We start from the raw sequence: 19011 nt of genomic DNA, 5'->3' as shown, positions 1-19011 counted from the left end.
TACATTAATAACAGCATAAAATGCAAGTTGACGTTCCACAGTTAAAAGGCAGAAACAATTAGAGTGCTCTTAAAGCAACAAAAGTACATTTAATCAATGCTGACAGCTAGGAATAAATATTTACCATAAATTATTTTTATTTTCTGTAAAATATCCACATTGTAAATAAAAAGCCAGTATGGAAGTGAAGGAATGGATCTGTGCATACCACATAAAGATTAAACATAAAATATTTACTGTACTTATTATTAATATAGCTTGAAATTATTAATATGGCATAAAATAGACTATTATGTCTATTTGTAAATGAAAAAGGAAATGATAAACTCAACCTATGAGATACATAAAGATAAAATGTATTTGTATATAGATGTAAACTTGTCATTATAAGAAAATTGGATCCAATTACTAGACATGTCTACACTTATAGGTAATATACATTTCAATGTAGTTACTAAGTATATAAGCAATAAATACACCGAAATCATGAAGAACACAGCATATAATTCTGTATAACAAGTAGACCTTATTTTTTCAATAGAAAACTATAGAAGACAGTTTCTTTGAATATGTGGATGATAATAAAGTAAGTGGTGTACCATAAACAAGTCTCCAAGAATTTTAAAGTATTTTAGCTTGTACTAAGTATATTCTGTTCACAATGTATTCAAGAATACCACTAATTTACAACATTGTACTGACTTTTTAAGCTATGGTAATAAGATAAGAGTGAAAATTAAAATTAAAATGAATTTGAATGGAGAACATAATTGCCAACTTCTGAATCTCACAAAACTTAAAATAATAGCCAACAAAATATTAAGTAAATTTTAAAAAGTAACTTCTAATTCAGAGTTGCCCAGGGGTATTATATCAACCATAGATTCATATTTTAGCATATAAGCTAAGTTATGCAAGTTTGAAAGCTTAAAAGTCCTATTATCTGTTTTCTGTTATTTATAGAACCAGTAAAACTTGTGATATAATTAAGCCCAACTCTGAAAACCTGAGGACAATGACTGATGAGAAAAAAAAGATGATATTCCAGTTCAGAAGGCGAGCTATAATTTGCATTTCTACTATATTTTGTTCTATTCTGGCCATCAAATTCTAATGGGGCATTCAACATTGTTGAGTTTGATCAACTACATTCAGTGCAGTTATCAACGTGCTAACCACTTTTGGGAACACCATTAGCATCACTCAGAAATAATCTCTTACAAGCTGACTGGTATCAGTCCATTCAAATTTGCAAGTAAAACTAAATATTCTAGATCTATCAATATGAGGATAATAAAATTATAGACTATTTCTATATTTAATAGTCTATATGAGTATTATGGAAAAGTAAAAATTAAAAAGCATTTTACTGAAAAATTTCTAAGAACACAATAATACTTCTACGTAAATTTAATAATATTTGTAATTTACTGACAGAAATTGAAGATCATTAAAATAATTTTCAGAAGAATATATTCATCTCTTATAGAACAATTGTTAAAATATTTGCAGTCCTGAGAGTTTTTAATAAGTATAATACAATTGCCATTCAAACTTATGTACACATTACTTGTAACCTAGAGAATGAAAAATTAAAATTTACATCTTGTTATCCAGCTTCCATTTTACATTCTCTAATCCTGATGAAATGTGATTTCTAGCTCTAAAAGCACCTAAGACTAGTGATTTTCACCCATCTCTAATGGAATATTAATGGACTTGATCAGATAAGTCCGTTCTCATAAAATCAGAATAGAAGACTGTCCTAGTGAATTTAAACCTATTGTAAGCCAGGGAAAGTAGTACTGATGAAAAGATCAGTGGATGGCACAAAGGTACAGAATAGAGACCCAAACAGCTTTACCTGTATTGTTTATTCTCCCCAGTGGTGTAGTCTGAGATGTACTGCAAAATACATTGCTTAGTGGAAGAATATATTTAGTTGCAAATGCTGGGTAAGAATGGCTGTGGGGACCTTAAGAAGTTTGTGGACTCTTAAGTGTTAGGCAAGAGAGAGGTCAAGAGTAGCCTAAGACAAGAACTATGAAATGTCTTTATGGGAAACGCTAGGTGAAATGTGTGTGAAAATGCATTGTATTCCTGGCTGTCATTTTGTAGTCTATTTGTATTTAGTCATCATGAATTAACAGTCAACAGGTTTTGCATTGTTTTTACAGCTATATTCAACTTCACAAGTATAACATAAAATAAAAATAGAGGTTGCATTAGATAGTAATAGATAGACAGAGGTGAAAGGGAATTGAATTTGCTTAATGAAATGCATTTTATTGGAAATGACAACAGCACAGCAGAATATCATGGAGGTGAGAAACATTTTGCATCCAGAAAAAAGATATAGTTAAACATAGGAGAATGTGAGGGGTAGTAAGAAGCTGGGTAATGCAATTTTGCATTTCTGATACAATTTGCTGGAATTGATAACCACATGGGGTTATTTGACTGTGGGAATTGCTATTTGATTCTGTGAAATATTGTCTGCTGCAAGCTGGCACAGGACAACGATTGCCAAAGAAGAGCTCAAGAGATTGGGGGTATTGGATATTTTAATTACCAAGGATTTATTTCAAGGGACAATTTTAAAAACCCTCATAATATGCCAAATGCTATAATCTTTCAAGGATTAAGGAGTGTCTCAAAGAAGCTAACTGCTCATATGATTTGATGGCACTGATTGAATAATATTTTAGGGAGGAAAACTGGAGTGGCCTGCTGTTACAGATGTATGACAAGGTTTCTAGAATTTAGTTGATCAAAAACTTCAGTTAGTCTGTAAAGAAAATTTAATCCAGCAACATGGCTGCTTTGGCAAGCGATCAATCCACTGCCTTTTTAGGTCCATATGATCCATGTAGGATGGATTATAGTATGATCTGGGTAGAATACAGACATACCCTTGGTACATACCTTTAGTCTCTAACAATGAAAAGAAGGTTAGTTTGTAGAAAGTGACTAATCAGAGAAAGATTTCACAGCATAAGTCAGAGATAGGATCTTCCAAACTCCCATGAGAACAGAGAGGAAAGCCTACTTAGGAGCAACACAAGGAGAAAAAAGTGTGTGTGTGTGTGTGTGTGTGTGTTTTCTGGCACTTTTACCAGGAAAATTTTACAGAGACAAGATGCAGAGAGGAGAAGCAAGACAAAGGTGAAGACAGAACAAGCCAGAGAATGAGCAGGAGCCAGAAGATTAGAACATATTGCCAAAGTTAGTATGAGGCCAAACAGAGCAGTTCAGTCAGAAGCTGAGAGAAACTAGATTGAATCATTCAGTTTAGAAGATTATATTACGCAGAAGCTAGAAGCTTCCTGGACTAGGCGTAGTGTTAGTGAGCACAGAAGGAAATGATCTGGACACAGTTATAGAAGTGTACTCTCACAGCATAAGTATGGCTCTTGTCTCATCCCTCCATCTGAGGAAATAAACAACATTAAGATTAGTCTGAGGAAATAGAGACATTTAGATTAGTCTTCTTACTAATAAATATACAATTTCACCAGTGTATGGCATGAACCAGGCAAGGCATCTTAAAGACTGGAGAGGGCAACGCTCATCTGTCTAGAGGTAGGGCTAGTAAGTTGATTAGAGCCTTAGATACGATGTGTACCAAGATAAAACTGCACGGAGTTTCTCATGATTTTCTTAAGATGACAATTGGATTAGAAGGGTTTCAAAAGCCTTAGGGGAAAACATTTTATGTTTAACCTAGAAGTTATGTTACATGTGTCATTTCTCTGATAATTAACAGCTTCACCAAGATTCACTGGAGATAGATACAGATAGAACTTTACCATCTAGTGATAAAAAGGATGCACACGCTAACATGTTACTGTTTAAAGAGGATGTGAAAGGGGAGATAGGTGCCAGCTATGTAGGTAGTCTTGGAAAGCTAGGAACATAAAAGAAATATACACTGTGCAGAAGTTCACTGTTAGAATGAAGGTGAGAAAGAAACAGATGTTATCAGACAATTTGTGTTATCTAGAAAACCCACGTCTTTATAATAGCAACAGGGAAAATAAATACAAAAAATGTTTGAACATAAAGTACAATTGGCTGTGAAATTGCAAAAGACCAGGAATCAACAGATAAACAGACCAGGAACAAAAAACTCTTAGAAATTATGAAACTTAAGTAGAAGAGATTTATTAAAAATGAAGAAATGTGTACAGAGAAGTATTTCAAGGAATAAAGGACAAAATATAAAAAGTATATTAACATTTATTATTCTAATTAGTATAAAATGTGGTAATACCCTAAATAAAAATAAATAACACACATTATATAAATGGCCTATGTAAGTTCTCCCAAATGACAAATTTTCTAACCACAAATTACTCCAATTGCTTAACCACATAAAACTGGAGATTCCCCTTGTTCTACAGGCACAGAGCCAAATCATTATACTATATTTAATCATGGTAGTAAAGTCTTCTAGTTTCAGTAAGATATTGACACCTGACTGCTGAACACTCTCTCTCTTTTTTTTATTCCAGAGTTTTGACAGCTGATTAACTTGATTTTATTTTAAGAATATTTCTTAATTAAAAAGTTTTATATCATTTCTCCACTTACTTTTGTCTCTTCCATCCTTCTTGTACCATTTACTCTCAAATTGTTGATCTCCTTTTAAAAACTGTTGTTAAGTACATGTATAGACATATAAATCAAACCTTCTCATAGACAGCTGCCCTGTGGCCGTATCTTCACACACTTTCCACTATAAGAAATTCTTCTTGCACTAGGCTTACCTAACCATAACTAATACCCATTTCAAATTTCAAATAACTGGGGGCGGGGCAGGTTTTGAAACTGAATTTTGGTAAGACATAAACTTCATGTCCATACTAAATAAAGAACCAATGAAATAAGAAAGTACCTAAATACACACACACACACACACATACGCGTGTGTGCATACACACAAATCCAGAAGTATTGTAATTTACATCTAGTTTGATTAGTGTCTATTTTTATTATATTTTTATTATTGGAACAGATAATTTTACATTTGAGGATACAGTATTTTCTTAAAATTCAATATTGTATTGCACAATGATGACATAACGGTACCTCCTATATTCTTTTTGAATTATGTTAGAGAAAATATATGTCAAACTTTAGCTTTGTATAATATTTTACAAATACTAAAAACATAACTTATATTCTTAGTCCCTTCTATTTTTAAATTCTAATGAGTGAATTTTTTTCTACTGAATCTTCCCTCATATTTTGGTCATACTCTCGTGTGGGTGAACACTGGTATTTGAAATAGAAAGCAGTAATATGTTTATTACCAGATTTTGAAGTGGCAGCAACAGTGGAAAAGTAAAGATTGCTGGATAAAAGTGCTTTACCTAACTTAGGGTGCTGTTAGCTACATGCCACATTCACTGTTTTATTGCTGTAAAGAGGCGCCATGCCCAAGGTAATTCTTAAGAAAGAAAGCATTTAACTAGGCTTGCTTACAGTTCTGCAGACTCAGTCCATTACCACCACGTCACAGAGCATGGCTGCAAGTTACTGCAACAGTAGCTGAGAGCTACATACCTATATACATCCAGAGAAATTGAAACAGAAAAAAAAATGCAGAGAGACAGACAGACAGAAACAATGAAGGACAGAAAGACACCGACTGAGAGCCAGAGTGAGAGACTGAAAGATTGAGCCTGGTATGAGCTATCAAAACTGCAAAGCAGACCATCCACTTTCTCCAACAAGGTTATACCTTCCCCAACAAGGCCACACTGAATAATCACTGTTACCTTTTCAAGTAGTGCCACTCCCTGGTGATTAAGCATTCAAATATATAAGCCTATGTAGGGTGTTCTTATTCAAAACTCTATAGTGATTTGGGACTAAGGGTCATTGGGCTTTGAAGGAGGTGATGTGTGTTAGTGATTAACAGTTCATAAAGTTTTTGCATGGGACCCAAGTACTGTTACTAGCACTTATTAGAGTGCCACATAGTCTCCCATAACTCTAGCTCAAGGAGACCTGATGGCGTGTTCTGATCTCTCAAGGTGCCTGCATTCACACATACATACTCACTGACATACATCTGTATTCACATAGTTAAAAATAAAATAAATTTAAAACAGTTATCATTTGTAGAAGAAAAGCTTCATAATATATTGTGTAGAACACGATAAAGGACTAGGGGATGGAAGTTGTATGCTATATTGTTCATCTCATTACATCAATTTGGTTTTTGATTAAACAAAAGTTCCTAAACTCCTCTGATAACCTGTATCTAAAGATACCATTTGTTTCAAGACTGTGTTCTACTTTCAGTTACTATTTTTCTTCCTATGGTACACATAAAGGATGTGAGGAGCTACTTCTGGGTATTATTTGTATGTTTATATGTCATCTACCCTCAAGTTCATTTCTAATTCTACACTTCCAGGATCCTAATATATAAGTCCATTTTAACTTGGCAGGGAAAATGTTAAATGTTATGAAAATGTTAAAATGGCTATCCATCCCACGTGCAGTCACCAAAGGTAGACGCTGATGTGGATGTCAGAAAGTACATGCTGACAAGAGCCTGATATAGCTGTCTCCTTAGAGGTCTGCCAGAGTCTGACAGATGCCAGAGTCAGATGCTCACAGCTACCCATTGATCTGATCAAGGGGTTCCCAATGGAGGAGTTAGAGAGAAGACTGAAGGAGCTGAAAGGGTTTGTGGCCTCATGAGGAGAGCAACAATACCAATCAACCAGAGCTCCCCAGGGTCTAAACCACCAGCCTGGGAGCAGATAGGGAGGGACCCATGACTCTATCTGTATATGTAGGGGAGGATGGCCTTATCGTCATTGGTGAGAGAGGAGATCCTTGGTCCCATGAAGACTGAATACCAAGTGTGGGAGAATTCCAGGGTGGGGAGGTGGGAGTGGGGGCGTAGGAGGGAGCACAATCTCATAGAAGCAGGAGGAGGGGGTGGGATAGGGGTTTCCTGGGTGGTGGGGGGAATGGGGTAAGGGGATATAATCTGAAATGTTAATATAATATCCAATAAAAAAAAAAAAAGACTTGACAGTTAAAAAAGACCCTATCAGGACAGCTAGGACTACACAGAGAAACCCTGTCTCGAAAAACCAAAAAAAAAAAAGAAAAAAAAAAGACTCTATACTAGGATAGTAATTATTGCAATTAATTTTAAAATTATTATTTATGTAATATTTAATATCTGGCAAGAATTTTTTTATATACAATACTATATACTTGCACACATATAACTATATTATAGCATATATATATTATATATATATATACACACACACATGTGTGTATATGTGTATATGGTGAATGTGCCTCTCTCTCTCTCTCTCTCTCTCTCTCTCTCTCTCTCTCTCTCTCTCTCTCTCTGTGTGTGTATGTAAGCACAGAAGCACATCAATCTTAAGAAAGGTACTATGAATTTCATCACAAGAAGCAATGTGAAGCTATCATTACAGGAAGTGACTTTACATTCTGTGATTCTTGAGTAATATAAAAGATAATGGGTGCCTATTTTCATTGTGAAAGTTAGTAACAGACAAACTGGAGAAGACTGATGAGAAAAAGTAGCTAGTACAGGTCCTGTCAAGCGAGAGCTGAAACTTCTGTGAGCACTCACACCCATCATTATCAGTCCTGGGAAAGCCCCCGGCTGCTGAACACTGTTGAGAAATTCAGCTGTGTCACCATATTCCTGCTTAGAACTTGGACAGCCTCAAGATATTGGTTTTAAAATCTGTCTGTGCTGCTTAGCTCTGTACTTGTAAAATGGAAGAATGAGTACTATTGACCCTATTTTATTAATATGCTAATAAAATGATCTTACTCTGTGGAATCTTTCACTCACTGGCCAAGACCAATTAAAAAAATATAATGCTGTTTTATTCATGTGTTTTCATTGTCATGTGATCACAAAGAATGGAGTAAATTGAGAAATGGTGGCAGAATGTTAATCATCAAATGACAAAAGAAGAGAAACAGGCTTTGAAATATAATCTAACTTGGGTTCAGATTATAACCGTAAAGTCCAAGTTTCCATATCGCAGAATCAGGACCTGTTTTGCAATCATTCCTAAAGCCAGCCCTTCAAAGCTATTACTTTTCTTCCTCTTTTCTTTCTATTATGACTTTTGAAAACAAGACAAGACCCACTGTGGGTTTTAAATTAACATTTTTATCCCTGATAGTTAAGAAATAAAATAAACATGAGGAGCACTTGAGAAGTTCTACAGAACTGATCTTATTAAAGACAGAACTGAATAAGTTAACTAAATAAAGATACACATATATACATTAAGATAGAAAACCGTGAAATGCAGTCTAAAGCCTTTCTGAAAGAAGCTTTTGGAAATCAGGTTTACTGTTTAAGTACCGTTCCTAACAAGCATTGTGAGTACCAATGTGTAGCTGTTCAATTAGAGTCCCTGTAAGACACTTGCACATTAAAATTATGAGCAAATGAATGGCGACTGTTACCAAATCAGCTGCATTAGCTAGTGCACATTGATAGATTTTTCTTATTCAAAAGAGTAACCTATAGTACACATAGTTTGAAACGTTGTTTTTAAGTTGGCTTCATTCATTTTAATTCTCAGTGTATAGTTGGAACAAATGTGATTTACATCCAGTCTATACCCTTTATGGTCTCTATAATTTTTAAAGTTTATATCCACAGCAATAAATACACTATATGCTATATTAAAAGTCAACTTTATCACAGTTAATCCAGGAAAAAACATTTTTAACATTATATTTCAAAATGATAGTGTCACTGTTTATCTGTATGGATCCATTATTTTCTGGAAAGTTCATAATAACAATTGGGACTGTGATTTTATGACTTGGCTGTATATGAATTTTTCTCTGTTTTAGAGTTGTCCAATTATTAAGGAGAAATTTTCATCATTAAAGTGCCATACAATGCCGAATATTTTGTTCTATTTATAACTATTTATAAATAAACTATTTGTATATTCTGCTGTTAAAAATTATCTGAATGAAATACCTACAGAACTTTTCACTGAGACAATGAACTTGTACAAAGTTCAGAGATTAAATGTTCAAAATAGGAGCTGATGTTCTCCTTCAAGTTTTGAATAAAAAGACCCTGCTTATATATCGCATTACATAACAAATAGCAATACACTAGATGCTTATTCCTCTCCATGGTCATTTTAATTATATGTGTTAGGGCAATTCATTTCATGATTCACAACAGGTTTTGTGGCAAAGAAGAAGAGTAGTAAAAGTCGGGTTCACCACTTCATGATATAAACAGTGGATGCTCTGTTCACCTACAGAAGCCATTAGATTTTTTTTTCCAGTTACAACATAATCACTCAGATTAATTTTAAAATGCATCTCACCTAGCTGCTCAATAAATAACCATGCTAACCTGAGAGTTAGTTACACTAAAACACATTAATTAAACCATATATATTAAGGAGAAAATTGATAATGTGTCCTAGGATTATTTTGTAACGTAAATATATACTTGTATATCATCATATTCAATAAGAAAATGAAAAACCTGGGTACTGAGAATTTCTAAACAACTCCTAAACAAAATATCTTAGTAAGAGAATAAAACTGCAAGTGGGTACTTGTACAACTTTTAATTTAAAGAGTATAGTAAGGTTTCACTAATTATTGTAAATACTATGGTTATTTTAACTCTAATAGGGATAGCACTCATCCACAAAAATCTGCTTCATACAATCTTCATAATAAATTAACTCTGAAAGGCCTCATTTTCTGTATGTGATTTGAAGGCACTTATACAATGGTGCAATGTTGAAAGACCTTACAAATTATAGGGTCAGGTTTTAGAAGCTCTAAACATTGTAGAGAAATATCTTCTCAATGTTTTAGACATCCAGATATTTACTCAAAGTTTTACATTAATATTTGAATGATTTTAAGGTACATTTAAAAATTAAGTTAAAAGGTAATGTGTTTTAGTTCACTGTAACTTTTGTGTCCTTCTTTACAATAGAAATTTCACTCCAAATGTGTTATACAAATGCCTATGAGAGTATCAATATTCATCTCACTTTTATATCAATATGAAGCTCATACCAATGAAAACCTTAAAATTTGTAATCAAAGTAAATTGGTGCCATTTAAGAATTTATATCTTCATCTTGATAATAATTGTACAGATTTCTACCAATAGGTTACGGCTATGCAATAAATCCTAGCTAATCCTTTCTATTCCCACAAAACCACTACTTTTCCCTAGAAAGACAGCCCAACATTTACCACCTTAGTCCCCACGCCCAGGGAATAGGGGCGCTGACTCTTCATTAACTTCTTCAAGCTGATTATGGGCGTTGAGCTATTAGAAGAGGAGTGGGGGGAAGAGTAAATTGATAAGCCTCTGATGCTGTGTCTTCACTGCATCCAGATAGAATTCCAGGAGATCAGAGGTCTGAGCAGGTCTGCTCAGCTTGCTTGATGAGTAGATACACCAAGGCTGTGTATTCTGCAATATACAATTCTCAAAACAAATTTTAGTATCAAGATAATTTTTTAAGAGGGCTGACATTTTATTAAAGATGTTGGTTCTAACAGCTTTACTTTTTCCCCTCTTTTATTGGATATAATATTTACATTTCAAATTTTATCCCCTTACCCCATTCCCCCCACCAACCAGGAACCCCTTATCCCATCCCCCCTCCTCCTACTTCTATGGGGGTGTGATTTTCCTGTTTCTATGATGCTGTTTCCATTACCATAAACTGCCTCCTATATTTCTAAATCCTTCCCTTTGTGTTATTAAATCTCCTATTTTTTTATAAATTTCATCAATTTTCAACTCTAAAATTTTATTTCTGCCTGCTCATCCAGATTTTCTGGGTCTAGAAATGTGTTGGTCAATTTATTTAACTTTTTATGGAATTAATTCTTCATTACCTTGACTTTGAATTTCTAAATTCACTAACTTCATATCACATATGAAGTACATATGTAGTACATATATATATATATTAAGTTATACTACATATTATATATATATGTATATATATATACTTGTGATAATTTTGGATTTTCTTTATTCTTATTTTTCTAAGACATGAAGTGAAATGACAACTGTTTGCTTCTATGGTTTTTTTTTTTTGTTTGTTTATTTTGCTCCAGATGTTAATCGATACTTATAGATGACCCATGTAGTCAAGTTTGTCAAGTTTTCTGTAGAGCTTTGTTGTACACTACTTCTATTTATATATTTATGCATTAGGGAAACTCATATTTTTGGATTGTATACTTTTATATTATGTACCAAAAGATGATTTTGAGCAGTGTTTATGTGCTAATGAGAAGGATGTGCATGTGCAGGTGGGTAAGCAGTAGGATGATGCGTGGTTACTCATTGGATCTGTTGCTTCTGGAGGAAATTCTAGCTATTATTTCTTGTTCTGCTGTTTTCAATGATTGTGTTGATAGTTTTTGCTTTTAGGGTCTTCTTTGTTTTGTTGTTTTCCTAATTTTATTTTTTTAAGTTTACTTCAAGATATTGTAGCATAATTACATAATTTCTCCCTTTTTTTCTCCTCTCTAAACACTGTCTTATGCCCCTCTGCTCTCTTTCAAGTATATATTCTCTTTTTACTAATTGTTGTACATACATACATGCATACATATATGTATTTGCCTAACCAAATATTGCTAAATACATAAAGATTAACTGTTAAGTCTGTATATTATTACATGTATGTATAGTTTCAGGGCTGACCATTTGGCATTTGACATTTTATTTTATTAAATTATTTTATTTACTTGTGTTCCAAAAGTTACTTCTTTTCCAGGTCCCCCCTCCTGAGTTCTTCACCCCTTCTCACTTCCCTCTGCCTCTGAGAGTGTGTTCCTTCACCTGCCCACCCACCCCCATCTCAGCCCCACCTCAGCCCCACCCACCCCCACTTCACCCTCACCTCACCCCCACCTCAGCCCCACCTCACCCTCACCTCAGCCCCACCTCAGCCCCACCTCAGCCACACCTCACCCCCACCTCACCCCCACCCACCCCCACTTCACCCCCACCTCAGCCCCACCTCAACCCCACCTCAGCCACACCTCACCCCCACCTCACCCCCACCTCAAACCCACCTCACCCCACCTCACCCCACCTCACCCCCATCTCACCCCACCTCACCCCACCTTACCCCCACCTCACCCCACCTCACCCCCACCTCACCCCCACCTCAAACCCACCTCAGCCCCACCTCAGCCCCACCCACCCCCACTTCACCCCCACTTCAGCCCCACCTCACCCCCACCTCAGCCCCACCTCACCCCCACCTCAGCCCCACCTCAGCCCCACTAGCATCCCTCTTACCTAGGGCAAAAGTTTCCACAGGATTGAGCACATCCTTTCCCACTGAGGCCATACAAGGCAGTTCTCTCCTACACATGTGCCCATGGATGTTCCTTAATTTGGGCTTAGTCTCTGGGAGAAGCTGCTGAGAACTGCATATGGCAAAGTGGAAAATTCCATCTTGATAAAAAGCCATTTCGAAGAACTAATTCAGTAGGGAGTGTGTTCATGTGTGATTTAAAGGAAAGATCTGGAGTTGTATGTATAAGATAATGATTTACAAAATTTTTTTTCATTATGTTGAGTATGGGTCTGGAGAAATGTTCTAAAAATTTTTATCTTCATATCAGAATAAAATCACTTAGCAGCTACATACATGGATACTGACTGTTGTGTTTTATAAAAAAGATAGAGAGCAGGAGGATATTTGGTGGAGGTGAGGTAAGGTGTAGGGGAAGGGGTTGCCTCTGAGGGATCATGCTGTGGCATCCCTTCTCCCTGAGGGACTATCCACATACTGTATAGTATAGAGTTTATTCAGAGCACGGAGAGGGGAGTTGAAAGAGTAGAGTCAGAGAAAAGCAGAGAGAGGGAGAGAGAGGAAGTAGAGGCGTAAAGGCTGGCCATGAGCACATGGAGAAAGAAGGGGGAAGGGAATGGGGAGAGAGGGGTTTAGGAGAGGGAGTAAGAGCAGGAGAGTAAGAGAAAGAGGAGGGGGAGAGCAGCCCCTTTTATAGTGAGTCAGGCACACCTGCCTGTTGCCAGGTAACTGTGGGGTGGAGCCTCGACCAAATGCTAACACTGTGCTAAAAAGTTTGTGGAGACTTGAAAAATTTATCTCATAAAAGTAGAGAACAGTTTCCAAATACAAATACAGGCCTTTTCTGTTAGGTAAGACTGATTTTGTTACTTTATGGGAAGAATGGTTTGTAGGATAAATATAGCCATGAATAAGTTTGGTGACTTGAAATAAGAATTAAATAAAAAAACAACAACTTTTTTTAAGGGACACATTACATGACTAGCAACACACAAATGGAGCTTACCAGATTTTTTTAAAAATAAGTGAAGCAGTTTCAAAATAATTACACTTATGTTTAAAAAGAGTGACCAGGTATTATCTATGGCAACATTGTGATCCCAGTGCCATGTGGCCTAGGTTCATCTCATGGTATGCAGTATTGATTTTTAGAGTCATGATTGGAAGAAAATGAGTAATTGTGATTTGAAATAATTTTCTGAATAGTACTAAACGACATAAAATTCCCTCTCTAGGTTTTGGTTTACAATTTACCTTCCTCAGACAAAATAATGTATTAAATATTGTTCAATAAATTTCTTAACGCTTTTAATATCAAATTTTCTCCAATCTGAGAAAAACATTCATATGTTTTCAGTACAACTTATTGAAAATACTTAGTCATCCTAAATATTTGCCATCTCATTTTACTCATTAGATTGACATGAAATTCTTGAATACACCCAGTAGAACCTACATCTTTGTCTGAACCGCTACAATAACAAAAGGTCCAACTTATTCTTCACTGTCTCTGGTGCATTCCCATGGATTCCGTCTGTTACTGTGAAATGTCCCTTAAACTCCACTTTGTAGACTATCATATTCCACTGCCTAGAGCTGTGCCTTCACTATGAACATATACAGTTCTGAATATTCAAAACTTTCTCATATCTTGAGAAAACTAGTTTCACGTACATATGCCCTAAAACGAGCTTTGTGCTAAATATCCCATCATGAGTTGAAGACATTACTAAGCAAATAATGGTATTACAAAATTTCAATGGAAGCAGGGAGAGGGAGGCTTGAAGATAAGTGTTATTAAAATGCTTGTGGGAAGATTATCAGTGTCTTACCTAGCATCTATTAAGCTTCCTAATGATATCCATTATTGCTACAATTAATTCACTAAATTTAAATTGTATTTTTAAACGCCTAATTTTGGTCCTTGCTGCAAACATACCACCTTAAATGTGCTCAAAAAATCTATGTTAACTTGTAGCTAAGTAAAGCATCCGACACAAAGCCTGTTTCATGTATGATACATGTGTGCTGAGTAGGAACAGAAGCTACATTCTCCTCCTCTCCAGATTGAGGAAAATATCACATATCACTATCCTGGAAAAATACCCAAATTGAACATTGAAAATTCATTTTTCTATTGAATTCTCATTATTTTTGCACTTCTGAACGGTCAAAAATGTCAAACGTGAACTGTTTTTGATCACATTCATCTGCAATTAATAAAGAAAATAGGATGTTTTGAACTGTGATGTTTTTCCATCTGTAAATTTTTGCTCAATTGTTTTTCAAGAGATTTTTGGATTGATTCTCTTGGTTCATCCACTTACCTTATATGTTCTGTACCTCACTTGGTCTTATCAGAGAATATCTCCCTCTAAAGCATTGCTAAATTCTTGTCCAACTGGAGAACTTTCCTATTTGAAATAAACAGTAGCAGGGACTTGCCTGCTACTGTGTGTCTGAGTGAGTATAAATGTGTGTGTGTGTGTGTGTGTGTGTGTGTGTGTGTGTGTGTGTGTGTGCCTGTGAGTACATGTGCATGCATGCATGTGTGTGTGTGTGTGTGTGTGAAGTCAGAGGATGACCTGTGGAAGTTGATTTCCTCCTACCATTATGTAACTTTCATTGATCAACCTAAGATTATCAGACTTGGTAGAAAAACAAGGCTTGAATCCACTGAGTCATCACAGTAACTCTGATAGGAGACTTTATTCACAGTTTAGGTGGTATACTTTCTGATATCTTACCATATCATTATTCCTATCATAGTCATATGTCTCATTATTGACACAATAATTTCTCCTAGAGGCAAAGGCACTTTGGTAATATCTACATTTCACTGTCAAGTGCAATAGTTAAGCCATTATTCTTCCTCAAAGAATTTTGCTAAACTAATGAACAGTAAAGGTATATTTTATTTGCATATACTTTTTTCTACATGCACACTTTCCATTCATGGTAGGAAGTTAACTGCACTGTCATATGTATTATTGTATAAAGTTTCCATGTTAAAAGTTATTCATCAGAATCAGGATTTGGGATAGTAAGATGGCATTAGTAGGCTGGATGAAGATAACTGACTCCTGCAGGTTTTCTTCTGACCTGCATTCACACACCCATAGCATTTGTGCATACACACTCACACACAGAAACACACACACACGCACACACACACATGCCACATTAAATATAATAAATATTTTTAAATAAAGTTTTCTTACATGAATTACATATGGCAGATGTGTGGATTGGCACTTCATGACTTTAAAGTCAAATGGTTTGAAGTGAGAATTGTTGTACTAAAAGGATAAAAGAAGAAAAATCGGCTAACAGCTAAGTATAGTATTGGCAGCTACAGCAATCCCATTATGAGTAAAATAATATTTAAATCTTCTCATCATTTAACTACTAAAATGACCTATACTATCAAAAAAAAAAAAAAAAAACCTGTTATCTCTCAAATCCCTTCACATTTGGTATGAATTTGTAAGAGCATTAAGGCTTTCTCCAGGACTATAATTAGATGGACTAAAAAAAAAAAAAAGTACCTCATCATATTTTGCCAATTCCTGATTATTCAGACTGATGGCAGAAAGCCTCAGCGTGAATTACTAAAACCTGAGGTCATTCATAGCAGATGAAAATTACTCTGGCCTCATTATGTCCATCCTATTGAAATATAAGTACATTTTTGAGCTTCAGCAAAACCAGCATTGCTACTTTAATAAATATTCTTCAGCATATATATTCTTATTTTCACACATGTATATTGAAATATATATTCCATATATATTGCGTTCAATATATATTAAAAATAAGAAGTTAGATAAAATGTATTAGCTTCATATAAAATAAGCCAATTATTTAAAGTATCAGTATAGTTTCCTAAAATTGATCAAGTGAGAGTAATTGGCACATTAACATTGGGGTTTATTAGCCATTAGACATAAAAGAGTACATGAATTAAAATAGAATTCATGAAGTAAAATATCCTTACATTACAAGGCTTTAGAAAAGTTAAAACAACTAACAGCACACACTTTCTATTTGATTTTGTATGATACAGTAGCAATCTTCAGGCTGTTTCACCAACTTACCTGTGTATTCCTTGCACTTACTGACACTTGTCATGATGAAATACTAGAATAATTTCCCTGAAGTCAAAACTGAGTAATAAGACATGCTTTCCATTTTCAGAATTATTACTGTTTTTGTAGTGTGTAGGTATTTGTTATAATATAACACATAAATCCTGAGTTACTAAGCAACATAAAACACAACCTTAAAATGCAATATAGTGACACAGTATAATATTCTTGAAAGGTCTATATAGTATAGATAATATTGCAGAAAATTATGCATTGTAATAGAACTTGAGAAACTTTTAGTATATATTTGCTAATTATGTTTTTACTCATTTTGTGTACTTGTGTGTGTGTGTGTGGGGGTGTTTGCATATGTGTGGACATTTTGTATTTATGTACTTCAATGAGGAGGCCCAAGTTTGAAGTAGGCTATCTTTCTTATTTACTTTATGGCTTATATGTTTAACAAAAGGCTCCTTGCCGGATCCAGGGTTCATGTTTTGTTTTGTTTAGTTAATCTTAGCTACTCCGTTTGCCCAGTTATTGCCCTTTCACCCCTCAGAACCCCTAGGATTACTGGCAAGGCATCATGCCCACCAAGTATTTTAATGGCTGCTGGGGACCCCAATTACAATCTACATATTTGTATGAGAAATAATTTGTGAGCTATTTTTCTGTGTCTTAATTTACGAATTTCATAATAAGCGGTTGGAAACTGTCATGTACCATACAGTCTAAAATTATATATAATACTAGTGTTTTTTAAATATAATTTCAGTAGTGAAGAGTACACTTTACACTTATTGGACTGTTCCCATTGTGGTTGTAGACACACCTAATTATGTTTCTTTTATGAAAATGTTTTACATGCTTCAGTTCCTACAAGCCATTAAACTATGTGCAATCCATACATGTTAACTTGAAATCATGAGTGTCTGAATGGTGAGTCACCAGGAAAATTCAAGACATTGGTGCAAAGACTGTCTTCTCTTTAACTTGTGTAAATACTAGTCAAAATAATACATTATTCACACCAGCACTACCTCTGTTCCCAGGAAAAGCTTAGTCTCTCATTTCTCTTGACAGTGTGCAGACCTGGGTTCTTCAAAGCTTCTCCTCACAGCCAGACCTGCAGCAAATGTCCACCTCACAGTTATACCCATGAGGAAGCTTCCACCTCTTGTGTCTGTGAAAAGGATTATTTCAGGAGGGAATCTGATCCGCCCACAATGGCATGCACAAGTAAGGAACCCTGTGACAATTGGGTGATGCTACTTTTCACCAGTTTGGAAAACAGCATGATGGAGCCTGTTGTGTTTTCTTAATAGTTTCCTCTAAAACAGGCATATTTTCCCTTCACAGTACAGTTGTTTTCCCCAATTTTCAAATTCCTTTAGTAAGCACTGAATAACAAGCATCCTTTTACTGCTGACTGTTAGAGCATCCTTTCCCCTGACTTCACCTTCAACCTCCAGGACACTATTAAACACTAATTCTTTTATTTTGCTGTTTAATTTCATATTCTTGACTTCGTCAAATCTTCATGCCTTTTCACATCAGATTTGTCATAAACACTTTTTGTAAGACAGTCTTCTGAACTAGTAATTATGCAACCAATGGCAACTTCAACCAGTCATAGCTTATGTGATTAAGCTGTAGGGCTATCCAAAAGGTCATTTGTCAAAATGTGGAGACAGTCTGGAGAACATGACAGTGAGGTGGTAAATTAGATGAGAACAGTGTATAAACCCAGCTTTCTACTTAGACTTTCATGTATTTGCAATGTGTCTTTCTTAGAAAGAATAGTTAACCATTATCAAAGCTCTGCTTGTCATCAAATAATCAGTCGAGATATATAATAAACATTATTTTCAGAATTTCTTGTGAATAGATATGCATCTAGCCAAGCTATGTATTTTTTCATATTTTAACATATTTTTGGAAACCTAGTGTGGCTATTTACACATTTCTTACTTGGTGACTGTACTTTCCGATAATTTTTGCTGTAGTAAATGTCTGTAGTAAATGAAAAAAAAGAAAGAAAAAGAGGAGAAAAGTGAATACAACTTTCTTCAAAGCATTTCCCTCGTGGCATCCCTTGACTTACTGGTTACTTCCCAGTTAACTATATACACTCAATGATGTTCACAAAACTAGAAATGTTATCTTTAATATATAGTCAGAAACAATGCAAGTAATGTTATATAAAGTAATCACAAGTTGATTTAAAAAAATTCAGTGGCTGAATTTCATGCATAACTGAGAAATATCATTCTTTGTAATTCAAACTTGCTGATTTTGCCTTACCTTCTCAGTAAGTTACAATGGAAAGATACAGCTCCTGTGTTATAGTGGAATTCAACAATGTTTAACATGTAAACTGTAAGAATTATCAAACAGCAAGAAATAGGTGGGCCAGAAAATAGTGGCATAGTAAAAATATGGCACCGAATTCGAATCACGTCGTAAATGATTACAAAGTTGTGTGTTAGAAGACAGCTTTAACTGATCCAGCCACAATTTACATCTTTTGGCATAAATGTGAATGA

The 19011-nt window shown here is 35.0% G+C and overlaps 1 protein-coding gene across 5 annotated transcripts in view; it reads left to right on the top strand.

Moving 5' to 3' along the window:
* The window catches only part of Epha5 (EPH receptor A5), a 308023-nt gene that overhangs the window by 130791 nt on the left and 158221 nt on the right, over positions 1-19011 (top strand). For all 5 annotated transcript variants that reach the window (XM_034508731.2, XM_076938719.1, XM_034508730.2 and 2 more), the window contains exon 4: positions 17549-17704. In XM_034508731.2, coding sequence (XP_034364622.1) covers positions 17549-17704 — 156 coding nt within the window. The remainder of the gene's footprint in view (positions 1-17548; positions 17705-19011) is intronic.

Source organism: Arvicanthis niloticus, chromosome 7 (genome assembly GCF_011762505.2).
Source record: "Arvicanthis niloticus isolate mArvNil1 chromosome 7, mArvNil1.pat.X, whole genome shotgun sequence".
Lineage (NCBI taxonomy): Eukaryota > Metazoa > Chordata > Mammalia > Rodentia > Muridae > Arvicanthis > Arvicanthis niloticus.
Note: the sequence above shows the minus strand (reverse complement) of the source record. Positions and strands in the feature narration are given on the sequence as shown.